Genomic DNA, 17381 nt, shown 5'->3' on the forward strand with positions numbered 1-17381 from the left:
TTTATTTTATAGAAATTATTGATCTCTCATGCTTCACTTATATTATTTTGAGAGTCTTATAGAACAGCATGGTAATTTGCTTTGGCTATAAAATTAGTCCTAATATGATGAACATCCAAGATGGGTATAATAAAAACTATCATATAAAGTGCATAGAATACTATGAGAAGTTCGATTCTTTATGATTGTTTTGAGATATGAAGATGGTGATATTAGAGTCATACTAGTTGAGTAGTTGTGAATTTGAGTAATACTTGTTCTAAAGTTTGTGATTCCCATAGCATGCACGTATGGTGAACCGTTATGTGATGAAATCGGAGCATGATTTATTTCTTGATTGTCTTCCTTATGAGTGGCGGTCGGGGACGAGCGATGGTCTTTTCCTACCAATCTATCCCCTTAGGAGCATGCGCGTAGTACTTTGTTTCAATAACTAATAGATTTTTGCAATAAGTATGTGAGTTCTTTATGACTAATGTTGAATCCATGGATTATACGCACTCTCACCCTTCCACCATTGCTAGCCTCTCTAATACCGCACACCTTTCGCCGGTATCATACACCCACCATATATGTTCCTCAAAACAGCCACCATACCTACCTATTATGGCATTTCCATAGCCATTCCGAGATATATTGCCATGCAACTTACCACCGTTCCGTTTGTTATGACACGTTTCATCATTGTCATATTGCTTTGCATGATCATGTAGTTGACATTGTATTTGTGGCAAAGCCACCTTTATAATTATTTCATACATGTCACTCTTGATTCATTGCATATCCCGGTACACCGCCGGAGGCATTCACATAGAGTCATATTTTGTTCTAAGTATTGAGTTGTAATTTTTGAGTTGTAAGTAAATAAAAGTGTGATGATCATCATTATTAGAGCATTGTCCCAAGTGAGGAAAGGATGATGGAGACTATGATTCCCCCACAAGTCGGGATGAGACTCTGGATGAAAAGAAAAATAAAAGAAAGAAAAAAAGAGGCCATAAAAAAAGAGAAAAAGACCCAAATAAAAAAAAGGATGGGAGAAAAAGAGAGAAGGGACAATGTTACTATCCTTTTACCACACTTGTGCTTCAAAGTAGCAACATGATCTTCATGGTAGAGAGTCTCCTATGTTGTCACTTTCATATACTAGTGGGAATTTTACATTATAGAACGTGGCTTGTATATTCCAATGATGGGCTTCCTCAAAATGCCCTAGGTCTTCGTGAGCAAGAGAGTTGGATGCACACCCACTTAGTTTCTTTTGTTGAGCTTTCATACACTTATAGCTCTAGTGCATATGTTGCATGGCAATTCCTACTCACTCACATTGATATCTATTGATGGGCATCTCCATAGCCCGTTGATACGCCTAGTTGATGTGAGACTATCTTCTCCTTTTTGTCTTCTCCACAACCACCATTCTATTTCACATATAGTGCTATGTCCATGGCTCACGCTCATGTATTGCGTGAAGATTGAAAAAGTTTGAGAACATCAAAAGTATGAAACAATTGCTTGGCTTGTCATCGGGGTTGTGCATGATTTAAATATTCTGTGTGATGAAGATAGAGCATAGCCAGACTATATGATTTTGTAGGGATAACTTTCTTTGGCCATGTTATTTTGAGAAGACATGATTGCTTTGTTAGTATGCTTGAAGTATTATTATTTTTATATCAATATTAAACTTTTATATTGAATCTTTCGGATCTGAACATTCATGCGACAATAAAGAAAATTACATTGAGAATTATGCTAGGTAGCATTCCACATCAAAAATTCTATTTTTATCATTTACCTACTCGAGGACGAGCAGGAATTAAGCTTGGGGATGCTTGATACGTCTCCAACGTATCTATAATTTTTGATTGTTCCATGCTATTATATTATTTGTTTTGGATGTTTAATGGGCTATATCATGCACTTTTATATTATTTTTGGGACTAACCTATTAACCAAAAGCCCAGTGCAAATTGCTGTTTTTTTGCCTATTTCAGTGTTTCGCAGAAAAGGAATATCAAACGGAATCCAAACGGAATGAAACCTTCGGGAGAGTTATTTTTGGAACGAACGCAATCCAGGAGACTTGGAGTGGACGTCAAGGAAGCAACGAGGCAGCCACGAGGTAGGGAGGCGCGCCCCCACCCTCGTGGCTCCACCGACCTACTTCTTTCGCCTATATATACTCATATACCCCGAAAACATCCGAGAGCACCACGAAACCCTATTTCCACCACCGCAAACTTTTGTACCCATGAGATCCCATCTTGGGGCCTTTTCTGGTGCTCCGCCGGAGGGGGAATCGATCATGGAGGGCTTCTACATCAACACCATAGCCTCTCCGGTAATGTGTGTGTAGTTTACCACAGACCTTCGGGTCCATAGTTATTAGCTAGATGTCTTCTTCTCTCTCTTTGGATCTCAATACATAGTTCTCCTCGATTCTCTTGGAGATCTATTCGATGTAATTCTTTTTGCGGTGTGTTTGTCGAGATACGATGAATTGTGGGTTGATGATCAAGATTATCTATGAACAATATTTGGTTCTTCTCTGAATTATTATATGTATGATTTGATATCTTTGCAAGTCTCTTCGAATTATCAGTTTGGTTTGGCCTACTAGATTGATCTTTCTTGCAATGGGAGAAGTGCTTAGCTTTGGGTTCAATCTTGTGGTGTCCTTTCCCAGTGACAGCAGGGGCAGCAAGGCACGTATTGTATTGTTGCCATCGAGGATAAAAAGATGGGGTTTATATCATATTGCTTGATTTTATCCCTCTACATCATGTCATGTTGCCTAATGCGTTACTCTGTTCTTATAAACTTAATACTCTAGATGCATGCTGGATAGCGGTCGATGTGTGGAGTAATAGTAGTAGATGCAGAAGCGTTTCGGTCTACTTGTCGCGGACGTGATGCCTATATACATGACCATGCCTAGATATTCTCATAACTATGCGCTTTTCTATCAATTGCTCGACAGTAATTTGTTCACCCATCATAGATTATGCTATCTTGAGAGAAGCCACTAGGGAAACCTATGGCCCCCGGGTCTATTTTCCATCATATTAATCTCCCGCCAACGTGCTATTTCTGTCGCCATTTATTTTGCAACCTTTACTTTCCAATCTATATCATAAAAATACCAACAATATTTATCTTATTATCTCTATCAGATCTCACTTTTGCAAGTGGCCGTGAAGGGATTGACAACCCCTTTATCGCGTTGGTTGCAAGGTTCTTATTTGTTTGTGCAGGTACGAGGGACTTGCGTGTAGTCTCCTACTGGATTGATACCTTGGTTCTCAAAAACTGAGGGAAATACTTACGCTATTTTGCTGCATCACCCTTTCCTCTTCAAGGGAAAACCAACGCATGCTCAAGAGGTAGCATGGCCTACAACAATGCAGTTCGTCCTATGGAAGCAGGAAGTATTGTTACTTCTGGAATGCAGTTCCCTTTCTACTGTATTACAGTTCGGTTAAAATGAAGAATGCAACCCTGTTAGTTAAACAAAGATGTCCGGTACACCTACCCACACAACCCTCCACTCCCACAAAAGTAGCATCACCATCACTTATAAAAATAACAAAATAAAAATACATTCCATCGAAAAAGCAGTGCACTTACATCTGTATGAATCTTGATCTGATCTAATACATTATACGAAGAATAAAACCAGTTGCATGCAGTTCAATTTATGGACATGGGCAGTTCTATCATGATACCCAAGAAGTGCACTTAGTAAGAAAATCACCAAAAACACAATCATCTCATTTCTAACAGTTGTGTGCATATCTGATGTTGTCACAAAAAAAGAGGCGACGTTGTTTCGGATTTCCAACGCACTAACACAGCCTCCACATCGTAGAACCTCTCTGCAGTTGCCACGTAACTGAAACCACAACCCCACCATGCTACCAGCCCCCTCCACCACTCCCACGTCCTATCACAGATAGCAGAGAGAGAGGGCAGAGGAGAGCAGAGGAGAAATCACAACTGCTTCGTCCCCCCAAAACCCCATTGCCGCTTCTTCTCCCCACTTCCTTTCACTAACCTCTCTCTCCAGAACAAACGTGAGAGAGCGGAGGAGAGCCATGGCAGATGCACCTCTGTACAAGCAGCACCGTGGGTACACCAGGGTGCTCCACGACAACCACAAGCTCTACATCGTTTGCACAAGCAAGGGTCGAGACATGGACAAGATGTTGTCCACGCTCAGGAGGAAGCTCGGTGGAATGCCCGTCAAACTAGTTGGCGTTGATGTCGAGTACATGCACTATGTGAAGCCACAGTGGGCAGCAGTGCTCCAGCTATGTGTAGAACAAGAGTGCCTTGTCTACCGCATCTCTGCAGCTAAAGACAGGTGACAATAATTATCAATCTGTACTCTTGGTTGTGAATATTGCTTTTAAATTTTCTTCATCACAAATGCCCTTATATAAACTTGGGTTGTCATTTTTTAAAAGCATGGCATAGGAATTCATTGATAGTTTTCGGCTGGCTCCATGTAACTCATGTGTTCAATTCTTGAATTTTTAGATGATCAAGGGATCCACACAGTTTGATTTTGTTTTACCAAATACAAATTATCTGCCTGAACAATAGAAAACTGCACTATTACTTCCTACTTTCAATCCTGTATGGATTTTGAGGTAAAAAGATCATAGTCCAATCTATCTGAGTCATGTATGAATTTCAATTCAAGACCGCAAACATGCATTTGTTTCTGGAATCTATTATGAGATTTACTAGTTATGTTGTATAAAGTATTAGCAGCTACTCACTGCAACAGAATTAGGTATTCATATTGCAGTTCAGTTCAGAAAATCAAAAAACATTGGGTGGTTCTCAAAATAACTGGTACTATCTCACTATATTCATTGTATACAAACATCTTGCAAGACAATGGGACTAGACAAATTCCTCGTGAATGATGAATACACATTCGCAGGATTCGCCATTGAAGGAGACAAAAACAAGCTGCAGCTATCTGGCTTGGAGATCAACTCCGACAACTACATTGATATTCAGGTGGAATGGAGAGACCCATACAAGAAAAAGAAATTTGAATCTTTGGCTTATGTTGTCGGGAGGCTAATCGACATTCACTACTATGACATGAAGAACAAAATCAACCGCAACTAAGACCATACTTGTGGGGGGTTTTGCCCGCTGCCAGACAAGCTTATCAAGTATGCAGCAATAGATGCATTCGCAACCTACGATTCATGGAGAATCATCTACGATGTCATAATGGGGCTAGACAGGGCAAAAAGAGAAAAAGAAGCGAAGAAGAACAAGGCTGTAATTCCATACAGCAACTAGAAATGAACAGGGCTAGGTTTAGCTTATGTCTGTTGCTTCATATTGAATGTTTCTTTGTAGAACAATGTCGACTAGGTTTTGATTGTTGAGTTTGTATTAGAACAAGTATTCAAACAAGTTTGAAAAATCCGATGTGTGACACCAAAACATACTACAAACATCCAAACATATTCAAAAACATCGTTTAACAAAACTGTTCCAACAACTATTTTGAAACAACTTTGAGCAGTCAGTGAATAACGAAGGAAAATGCAGTACACAAGCAAAGTACATGAAGTTCTCTTTGTCGACGTATGTAATGCGGAAGTAAAGTACATGGAGTGCGCAACAAAAAGGTGGAAAATTAATGGAAGTTACGTCACCAGAATAGAAGTACAATTAAAAAACCCTACGTTACCAAGAAAATAGGGAAGACCAAAAAACTAAGAATTTTGACTGCTACTCCCACCTAATAAGAAAGGTGAATGCACTTCACAAGAGTAAATACAGGCAGTGCACAAGGTGTCTACATGCAGTGAGTGCCTAGAAGAAGCACAAGAGATGCACTTTCGTGCAGTACACAAGGCATAGACTTAGTGCATGCAGTGCAGTCTGCAACGTTGGTACAAGCAGTACAAATGGTGCATACGAAAAATGCAACTATATGCAGTTCAGAAGAAAAAAATTGCTTGCAATACAAAAAAAATTGTCCGCCCAGGTGCAACCAGGCCCCAGCCAGTCTTGTATTAAGTCTACGCCCACAATAAGCGAGTCCGTTCTGAGCCACAATGCGTGGGGCCGGGCACACAAGGGCCCAAAGGTCAGGGGAAATAGTGAACAGAGCGCCTTGTATAAGCGCCCAATCAGTAACCAGAGGAGTTCGAAAGGGCTACCTCGCGAGGGCTTATAAACCGGTCATGGGCACTCTCGGCGGGTGAGGTGGGACTAAACTTTACCGCATACACACGGCGCATAGCAAAAGCACCCGTACAGCAAGGCAAGGCCTACTTGGGCCAGATGTGACTTACACCCAAGCGGGCCCAGCACATTCTCACGGCCCAAACCACCAAGCCCCCCGCCACACAACTAGCAAGCAACTGCAGTTCACTCACACTTAAAAAAATGCAGGAAGCTGCAAATTTACAAAAGGGATGCAGTCCGTGACCCCAAAGAATTCAATTCAATATGTTGAAGCAAGATGTGTTGTCAGTTAAGCATTGCAGTTCGCTTTCAACTAAATACTACTTTAAAATCAGTGCAGACTTGTTTTTCCCATGCAACCGCGAGTACTGCCACTCAGCGGTTGCCATGATGCATTGAAAAGGCGAGCGCACATCCACTACCCCCACTACCACGGCGAGGCAGCATACAACCACCTCCTCCATGACGCAAACCATGCCACAAAAAGCCACCTCCGCTTCCATTGCCGCTCTATTCTGAAAACACCATTGCCGCTCCATCTCAACTAGCAACTCCCCACAACATCTCTGTCTCAAGCCCGCCATCGCTGGAGGAGGGCAATGGCGGAGGAACCATCTGCCAAGCGTCCTCATGGTGAGACATCCGACCAGACAAGTGAGCTCGACGACGTTCAGGTCTCCGGACAGAATCTCGACTACACCAAGTACCTCAAGAAGGTTGACCTCCCCGGCAAGGAGAAGCTGGATGTCATATGCACCAGCAATCCAGAGGAAGCTGACAAGAAGATCACTAGGATCAGGAAGAGGGTCGGCGGCTTGTACCCTTAGTACATAGGTGTTGATGTGGAGTATACCAGGGAAGACGAACCTCCGCAGAGGGCAGCAGTTCTGCAGTTATGCGTGGAGGAACTCTGCCTAGTATACCACATCACCACGGCAACAAAATGGTGAATCATCCTACTCATTCAACCACTTCATGCATCTGTTTAATTAGTGATGCACCCTGAAATTTGATTAGACTAGTTTATGAACTTGATGTACTGGTGAAGTTTCTGAAGTAGATGCAATAGAATAGATTCTGAACCTGACGCGCTAGATTAAATTATGAATTTGATGTACCAGATTATTTTTTGAACTTGATGTACTAGTGTGGTTTCTGATCTTGATGCAATAGTATAGTTTCTCAAATTGATGTAGTAAACTAGTTTTTGAACTTGGCCTGATGTTTTTTTCATCAGCAAAAAAGTGTAAAGAAACTTGGTGAAGCACTGGTATATGTTATTTTATTCAACAAGGAAAACTAAACTAGTACTAAGCAGCAGATAGATCATTGACTCAACTATAAATACCAAAAGAAAAATAACATCTTGTGCTTGAATTTAATTTCTGAACTTTGTATACTAGTTTCTGAAATTTATTCATCCATGAATTATAATATATAAGCATGTAATTGATGGATTCATCTTCAATATGTCTTCCCCCTTGCAGGCCCAAGAGCCTCCACCCGTTCCTGAAGGATGACAAGTTGTACACCCTTGCCGGCTTCAGCATTGAAGGTGACAAACAGAAGTTGCAGAAATTTGGTTTGGAGATCAACCACGACAAGTACATTGGCATCTAGCGCAAATGGAGAGTTCCATTCAAGGAAAGAAAGATGTTCCACTCTTTGGCCGATGTTGCAGGCAGCATGATCCACCCATTCTACAATAACAAGAAGAAAAAGATCGACTGGGAAGAAGACTATAAGCTGTGGGGGATCAGCCCACTGCCAGATTACCTCATCGAGTATGCAGTGATAGATGCGTATGCCACCTATGAGTCATGGAAGAGAATTGTAAACATCAAAGAAGGTCTGGAGAGCGCAAAAGAGGCGGAGAAGAATTATGACAACCCCTACTACGGCTACGAGTGATGACGAAAACATCAAAATCTGGCCTTGGGGTTGCTTGTGCTTGTGCTTGTCCTTTCTATTGTTTCAAGTTCATACTTTGCTTATGTTAGAATGAACCAATTTCATAATGTCATGTGTATCAGGTTAAGCAAGTTTGCTTATGTCAAGTATGTAGTTTGTTTTGTGATTGAACAAGTTATCTAGCTTGCTTGGTATTATGTTTATCCAGGAATCATGTCATGTTGAAGTAGTTATGTTGCTCTTCACTATAAGAACAACAAAAACAAGCAGTCTTGGACACTAAGTACAATTTAGTTGTGCACACGTAAGTACAGTTTAGTTGACACGTAAGTACTTCCAATACTAAACACTTATGTCAGAGTATGCAGTGTTCTAAACATGGATTAATGCAGTCCACTTACGTTAGAGTATGCATTTCACTAAACATGGATTAATGCAGTCCACTTACGTCAGAGTATGCAGATCCCTAAACATGGACGCTAAGTACAGTTTAGTGGGGTCATGGGGTGTGACGGACTCGCCTCCGCATGCGACGTCGTGGCACACCGTGGTGTCGCCTACTCTAGCTCGTTCCAGGCTTGGCCTCGCAGAGGGGATGGGAGGGGGTCACGACCCCCCTCCCCTCCCGCTCGGCCTCGCGCTAACGCATGCAGTGCACTTGGTTGACAGGCGCAGTGTGGCTATTCTTTTTCCAACCCCAAACACGCACGCAACCCCAGAGCCACACCCCTAAGGTAGATAGTGGGGTCATGGGGTGTGACGGACTCGCCTCTGCATGCGACGACATGGCACACCCGCGTCGTTGCCTGCTCTGGCTCGTTCCAGGCTTGGCCTCGCAGGGGGAGGGAAGGAGGGGTCATGACCCCCGCTGCTCGGCCTCGCGCTAACGCATGCAGTGCGCTTGGTTGACACGCGCAGTGCGGCTATTATGTTTCCAATCCCAAACACGCACGCAACCCCAGAGCCACACCCTAAGATAGATAGTGGGGCAACAGGGAGTGACGGACTCACCTCCATATGCGATGCCGCGGCACACCGTGTCATCACCTACTCCGGCTCGTGCCAGGCTCAGCCTCATAGGGGGAGGCAAGGGGGGTCACGACCCCCCTGCTCGGTCTCACACTAACGCATGCGGTGCGCTTGGTTGACAGGCGCAGTGCGGCTATTCTGTTTCCAACCCAAAACACGCACGCAACCCCAGAGCCACACCCCTAAGATAGATAGTGGGGTCACGGGGTGTGATGGCTCGGCCTCGCAGGAGGGAGGGGAGGGGGGTTGTGGGGTCACAACCCCCCTCCCCTGCTCAGCCTCGCACTAACACACGCAGTGCGCTTGGTTAACACGCGCAGTGCGGCTATTCTGTTTCCAACCCCAAACACACACACAACCCAGAGCCACACCCTAAGATAAATAAAATGTGGTAATTGCTTCTTTGGTTTCTTGTTATCATGTTTGCATAGCCACGATGTCTCAAGAAAATACAAAATTGTGTGATTTTTCCAATACTAATAACAATGATTTTATTAGTACTCCTAGTGCGGAGACTTGTGATGTTAATGTCGCTTTGTTAAACCTTGTTATGAAAGAACAATTTTCTGATAGTCCTAATGAAGATGTTGCATCCCATCTTAACACTTTGGTAGAATTGTGTGATATGCAAAAGAAAGAAGATGTGGATAATTATATTGTGAAAATTATTCTCATTCTCGTTGAGGGCTCGTGCAAAAATTTGGTTTTCATCTTTGCCACTACTATAGCATTCTTTTATTACTAAGTATTTTCCTCCCGCAAAAATCATTCCCCTTAGAAATAAAATTATGAATTTAAAGCAACTTGATCATGAACATGTTGCCCAATCTTGGGAAAGGATGAAACTTATGATAAGAAATTGCCCCGCTCATGGTTTAAATTTGTGGATGATCATACAAAAAAATTATGTGGGGTTAAATTTTATTTCTAGAAGTCTTTTAGATTCCGTCGCGGGTGGTACTTTTATCGAAATCACATTGGGTGTAGCTACTAAATTGCTTGACAATATTATGGAAAATTATTCACAATGGCATACTGAAAGAGCTCCTACTAGTAAAAAAGTGAATTATGTTGAAGAAATTAGTACTTTGAGTGATAAAGTTGATGCGCTTACGAAATTGGTTGCTAGTAAAAATGCTCCTATTGATCTTAATGATGTGCCTTCTACTTTAATTGAGCAAAATAATGATCCCGTAGATGTGAATTTTGTCTCGCGAAACAATTTTAATAGTAATGCTTATAGAGATAATTTTAATCCTAGGCCGTTTCCTAGATATTCCTCTAATAATAATGGCAATTCCTATGGTAATTCTTATAATAATAATAGGATGCCCCCTGATCTTGAAAGTAATATTAAAGAATTTATTAATGCTCAAAAAGTTTTCGACACTACGATAGAAGAAAAATTGAGTAAACTTGATGATATGTCTAGGAGCATTGATAGAATTATTCATGATGTGGAAAATCTTAAGACCAAAATTTTGCCACCCAAAATTGATATTAATGAATCACTTAAAGCTTTATATGTCTCCATGGATGAGAGTAAGAAAAGAACCGCTATGCTAAGAGCTAAACGAGAACTTTTAGAAAAAGCGATACCTCATGATTTCTATCGTAGTAATGATGAGGATATTAAAATGATTGGTGTTTCATATATTGATTCCTTGTTTAGCAATATAAAACTTGATAAAAGGGGGACTCAAGAAGAGTCAACTTTAGCTAGAAGGCGTCCCCATAATTCGTAGGGTGAAAATCTTGATGAAAATTGATAAAAGTGGGTTTGGAGAGGTAAAAACTTTAACTAGTGATGTGCCCACTCTCTTGGATTACGAAGACTTTAATTATGATAGTTGTTCTTTGATTTAATGTATTTCTTTGTTACAATCCATGCTAAATTCACCCAACAATACTTATGGACAAATTAAGGCTTTTACTAAACATATTGTAGAAGCGACGATGAAAGCTTTAGAAGAAAAGCTACTATTAGATATGTCAATTCCTATAAAATTATATGAGGAATGGGAACCCACCATTAAAGTCAAGATTAAAAACTATGAGTGCAATGATTTATGTGATTTGGGTGCTAGCATTTTCACAATTCCAAAATCTCTATATGATGTGCTAGGTTTTACCAATATGGATGAATGTTCTCTTAATTTGCACTTGGGGATTCTACTATTAAAATGCCTTTGGGTACAATTAATGGTGTTCTTATTCTTGCAAATAGGAACTATGTGTCCATTGATTTTATCGTACTTGACATTGATTGCAATCCGTCTTGCCCAATAATACTTGGTAGACCGTTCTTACGAACCATATGTGTCGTTGTTGACATGAAAGAAGGGAATATAAAACTTCAGTTTCCATTAAAAGAAGGGTATGGAATACTTCCCTAGAACTAGAATTAAGCCGCCATATGAATAAATCATGAGGGCCACCTATGGAGCTAAAACCAAATATGACAACTTTGAAACTATGCATTATGCCTAGCTAGGGGCGTAAAACAATAGCGCTAGTTGGGAGGCAACCCAATAGTTATCTTAATTGTTGTGTTTATTTTTCTGTTTTCTTGTGTGCACACAATTATGCTACTGTTATGATTGTGTCTTTATGTTTGAGTTAGTGTTTGTGCCAAGTAAAGCCTTTGGGATGATTTGGATGATAGTTGTTTTGATTTTGTGCAAAAACAGAAACTTTTGCGTCCAGTAGCAGAATTGTTAAAATTTGCTGCAGTGATAAAATTCTGAATTTTTTACACATAATTGGTAAACAAATTGCCTCGTTGTTCTAATTTTTCAGAATTTTTGGAGTTACGGAAGTATGGTCAATGTTCAGATTGCTATAGAGTGTTCTGTTTTTTATAGATTCTGTTTTTGATGCATTGTTTTGCTTGTTTTGATGAATCTATGGATTTTATCGAGAGGTATAAGCCATGGAGAAGTTAGAATACAATAGGTATAATGAAAAAATAAAATATGAATGGGTTTGCAACAGTACTTAAATTAGTGATTTGCTTTATTATACTAACGGATCTCATGAGGTTTTGTTGAGTTTTGTGTGATTGAAGTTTTCAAGTTTTGGGAGAGATCACGACGGATGAAGGAATAAGGAGTGGCAAGAGCCTAAGCTTGGGGATGCCCGAGGAACCCCAAGGTAATATTCAAGGCCCAAGCAACTAAACTTGGGGATGCCCCGGAAGGCATCCCCTCTTTCTTATAACGACCATCGGTATTTTACTTGGAACTATATTTTTATTCGTCACATATCATGAGTTTTTCTTGGAGTGTCTTGTATTATATAAGTCTTTGCTTGTTTTGCGTTTTAGTTTGTGTCATCTATCCTTGCTGGCCACACCTATTTGAGAGACACGCCTTTTTAGTTTACTCTATTTTTGATGCATTGTTTTGCTTGTTTTGATGAATCTATGGATTGTATCGGGGGGTATAAGCCATGGTAAAGTTAGAATACAATAGGTATAATGAAATAATAAAATATGAATGGGTTTGCAACAATACTTAAAGTAATGATTTGCTTTATTATACTAACGGACCTCATGAAGGTTTTGTTAAGTTTTGTGTGATTGAAGTTTTCATGTTTTGGTTGAGATCACGATGGATGAAGGAATAAGGAGTGAAAAGATCCCAAGCTTGGGGATTACCATGGCACCCCAAGGTAATATTCAAGGACTCCCAAGCAACAAAGCTTGGGGATGGCCCGGAAGGCATCCCCTCTTTCTTCTACCAACTATCGGTAATTTTACTTGGAGCTATATTTTTATTCGTTACATATCATGAGTTTTGCTTGGAGCGTCATGTATTATATGAGTCTTTGGTTTGTTTGCTTTTTAGTTTGTCACAATCATCCTTGCTAGACACACTTATTTGAGAGAGCCACACGTTCATCATGATTTGTTAGAATACTCTATGTGCTTTGCTTAAATTTTTTGAGCTAGGCAGTTGCTCTAGTGCTTCACTTATATGTTTTTTAGCACGGTGGTGATTATATTTTAAAGAAATACATACACTCTCATGCTTCACTTATATTTTTTGGGAGTTGATAAAATTATATTTTTAAGAAATATTTGCACTTTAATGCTTCACTTATATCCTTTAGAGAGTTTATAATAGCAATGGTAATTTGCACAAGATATGAATTTGGTCCCAAAGTGATGAATATTCAAGAGGGATATAATAAAAACTTTCATATAGATCACTGGATATGATAAGTTTGATTCCTTGCAATGGTTTTGCGATATGGGGATGATAATATGTGAGTCATGTTGGTGAGTAATTGTGGTTTAGTATTGATACGTCTCCAACGTATCTATAACTTTTTATTGTTCCATGCTGTTATATTATCATTCTTGGATGTTTTATAATCATTTTATAGTCATTTTATATCATTTTCTGGTACTACCCTATTGACATAGTGCCAAGTGTCAGTTGCGGTTTTTTGCATGTTTTTTACATCGCAAGAAATCAATACCAAACGGAGTCCAAACGCAGCGAAACTTTTTGTGGATTTTTTTTGGACTAGAAGACATCCAGTGGGCCGGAGAAGCGCCTCGGGGGTGCTCCGTGGAGAGCACAACCCACCAGGCCGCGCAGGAGGCCCAGGCGCGCCCTGGTTGGTTGTGCCCACCTCGGGTGCCCCTTGAACCGACTCTTTGCTCTATAAATACCCAATATTCTAGAAACCCTAGGGGAGTCGACAAAAATCAATTCCAACCCCCGTAGAGTCCAGAACCACCAGATCCAATCTAAACACCATCACGGAGGGGTTCACCGCTTCCATTGGTGCCTCTCCGATGATGCATGAGTAATTCTTTGTAGACCTTCGGGTCCGTAGTTAGTAGTTAGATGGCTTCCTCTCTCTCTCTCTCACTCTCTCTCTCTCTCTCTCTCTCGTTTAATTCTCAATACAATGGTCTCTTGGAGATCCATATGATGTAACTCTTTTTGTGGTGTGTTTTTTGGGATCAGATGAACTTTGAGTTTATGATCAGATCTATCTTTTTATCCATGAAAGTTATTTGAGTTTCTTTGATCTCTTATATGCATGATTGCTTATAGCCTCGTATTTCTTCTCCGATATTCGGGTTTTGTTTGGCCAACTCGATCTATTTAATTATCTTGCAATGGGAAGAGGTGCTTTGTAGTGGGTTCGATCTTACGGTGCTTGATCCCAGTGACAGAAGGGGAACCGTCACGTATGTATCGTTGCTCCCAAGGATAAAATGATGGGATCTATTTCTACATAAATAGATCTTGTCTACATCATGTCATCATTCTTATTGCATTACTCCGTTTCTACATGAACTTAATACACTAGATGCATGCTGGATAGCGGTCGATTTGTGGAGTAATAGTAGAAGATGCAGGCAGGAGTCGGTCTACTAATCTTGGACATGATGCCTATATAATGATCATTGCCTGGATGTCGTCATGATTATTTGAAGTTCTATCAATTGCCCAACAGTAATTTGTTCACCCACCGTTTGCTATTTTCCTCGAGAGAAGCCACTAGTGAAACCTACGGCCGCCGGGTCTCTTTATCATATTATTTGCCATCGTGATCTATTTTATTTGCCTTTTATTTTCAGATCTATTAAACCAAAAATGCAAAAATACCTTGCTGCACTTTATTATATTTGGCGTTCGATATATCAATATTTACTACTCTCTCACGTCCGTTTGCCAATTTCTGGCGCCGCTACCCGAAAGGGATTGACAACCCCTTTTACACTTCGGGTTGCGAGTATTTGTTATTTGTGTGCAGGTACGTAGTGTTGCTTGGTTCTCCTACTGGTTCGATAACCTTGGTCTCATAACTGAGGGAAATACCTACCGCCGATGTGCTGCATCATCCCTTCTTCTTTGGGGAAATACCGACGTAGCTTCAAACCGCATCAAAAGGAATTTCTGGCACCGTTGCCGGGGATGATCTTCAACATCTACTAGGTTCCTAATCACAAATCTCATCTCCTTGCAATTTACATTATTTGCCATTTTCCTCTCTTTTTTCGCTCCCCCACTTCACAAAATATTGGCATTTTATTCAGCTCTTTCTCGTTCTCCTTTTTCTTGTTGGATCTTTTGTTTGCTTGTGTTGCCATGTGCCTTCTATATGCTTGCATCTTTGCTTGCTAAAAATCTATTGATATGGATCCCCATCCACTTGCTAATCTTTTTAAAAGATTCAATCATGATGAACCAATTGCTAGTGAGTTGAGTGCACTAGATTATCTTTATGAAGTTTTGCTTGAGATTCGTGAATCTGAAAATTGTGATGAAGAAATTTATGAAGTGATTCATGATAGCTCCTTGAATGAAAAGCATGATTGCAATGATTTTACTATAAATTCTATTAAAGTCAATTATGCTAATAATATGCAAAACCCCAAGCTTGGGGATGCTAATTTTGCTATGTACACTACTTGTTGCAATGATCATGATTGGGGTGATGATTCTTATGATCTTGAAAATTTATTTATGCCTCATGATGAATATGTTTGTAATAATATTAAAAGTGGGTTTGGAAGAGTGTCAACTCTAGGTAAAAATAATCCCACATATTTGGAGAGTGTTCAATCCTATGAAATTTTTGATAAAAGTGGGCTTGGAGAGGTCATGACTTTATTTGATGACAATCCCACTATTTTGGAAGAGTGTCTACTTTGTATGCATGTGGATCATGTAGAGAATATGTTATGTGATAGCTATATTGTTGAATTTGAGTATGATCCCACATGTAATTATTTTAAGAGAGGGAAATATGGTTGTAGAAAGTTTCATGTTACTAAATTACCTCTTGTTGTGTTGAGATTTTCAATGTTTTATTCCTCTTCCTTCCATATGTTAGATGTTTCGTGTCTTGATAATTTGTTTGCTTATAAAATTACTATGCATAGGAAGTATGTTAGACTTAAATGTGTTTGTCATATATTTCGTCATGCTCTCTTTGTGTTCAGTTCTTATCCTTCATGTGAGCATCATTGAAATCTTATGCCTAGCTAGGGGCGTAAAACGATAGCGCTTGTTGGGAGGCAACCCAATGAATAAAAAATATTTTTGCTTTTTTCTTTCTGTTATTGAGTGTTAGCACAATTATGCTACTGTTATGATTGTGTTTTTTGTGTTTTAATTAGTGTTTGTGCCAAGCAAAGCCTTTAGGATCTTCTTGGGTGATAGTTGTTTGATCTTGCTGAAAAACAGAAACCTTTGCGCTAACGAAAACAATTCTCATTTTTAACCAGAGTGTGATAAAATGCCAATTCTTTTTCATAAGATTAATATGCAAATTGCTCAGGTGTTCCTAATTTCTCAAGATTTTTGTAGTTATAGAAGTATTCGAAATATCCAGATTACTACAGACTGTTCTGTTTTTGGCAGATTCTGTTTTCTTTGTGTTGTGTGCTTGTTTTGATGATTCTATGGTTTTCTTTGATGAGTTTTTGCCACAGAAAAGTTGGAATACAGTAGATATAATGCAAGAATAAAATATGAATTGTTTTTCTACAGTACTTATAGTAGTGATTTGCTTTCTTTTACTAACGGATCTCACGAAGGTTTTGTTGAGTTTTGTGTGATTGAAGTTTTCAAGTTTTGGGTTATCTTACGATGGATGAAGGAATAAGGAGTAAGAAGAGCCTAAGCTTGGGGATGCCCATGGCATCCCAAGTTATTATCCAAAGAGAATCAAGCAACTAAGCTTGGGGATGCCCCGAGTGGCATCCCCTCTTTCTTCTAACGACCATCGGTATTTTACTCAAAGCTATATTTTTATTCGTCACATACTATGTGTTTTGCTTGGAGCGTCTTGTATGATATGAGTCTTTGCTTGTTTTGCTTTGTGTTTTTAGTATTGATTCCTTGCTGGACACAACTATTTGAGAGAGCCAAAATTATGTCATGACTTGTTAGAATTGCTCTCTATGCTTCACTTAAATTTTTATGAGCTATGGACTTGCTCTATTGCTTCACTTATATCTTTTTGAGCACGGTGTGCTTTAGTATTTTTGAAGAAATGCTCTCTTGGTTCACTTAGATATATTTGAGAGTTAGTAAATTTTTGAAGAAATAACAAAAACTTTCATGAAGATCATTGGACAAAATAAACTTGATTCTTAGTAATAGTTTTGAGATATGATGATGTGATATGTGAGTTATGTTGATGAATAATTATGCTTTAGTAAGAATATTGGTGTTAAGGTT

The 17381-nt window shown here is 39.7% G+C and overlaps 1 protein-coding gene across 1 annotated transcript; it reads left to right on the top strand.

Moving 5' to 3' along the window:
* The first annotated feature begins 4097 nt into the window (after positions 1-4097).
* Positions 4098-5148, top strand: LOC141042898 (uncharacterized). The gene is made up of 3 exons (XM_073511811.1): positions 4098-4366; positions 4817-4863; positions 4955-5148. The coding sequence occupies exons 1-3, from the start codon at positions 4098-4100 to the stop codon at positions 5146-5148; spliced, it is 510 nt and encodes a 169-aa protein (XP_073367912.1).
* The last annotated feature ends 12233 nt before the right edge of the window (positions 5149-17381 follow it).

The sequence above is a fragment of the Aegilops tauschii genome, chromosome 3, assembly GCF_002575655.3.
Source record: "Aegilops tauschii subsp. strangulata cultivar AL8/78 chromosome 3, Aet v6.0, whole genome shotgun sequence".
NCBI classification, from domain to species: domain Eukaryota; kingdom Viridiplantae; phylum Streptophyta; class Magnoliopsida; order Poales; family Poaceae; genus Aegilops; species Aegilops tauschii.

What these genes read in the sequence shown, in the direction of transcription:
- LOC141042898 (XM_073511811.1), top strand. Translation starts at nt 4,098, where the DNA reads ATGGCAGATGCACCTCTGTACAAGCAGCACCGTGGGTACACCAGGGTG. An exon ending in ATCTCTGCAGCTAAAGACAG is followed by an intron (nt 4,367 to 4,816) that starts GTGACAATAATT and finishes TTCATATTGCAG; the next exon opens with TTCAGTTCAGAAAATCAAAA. An exon ending in GGTGGTTCTCAAAATAACTG is followed by an intron (nt 4,864 to 4,954) that starts GTACTATCTCAC and finishes ACACATTCGCAG; the next exon opens with GATTCGCCATTGAAGGAGAC.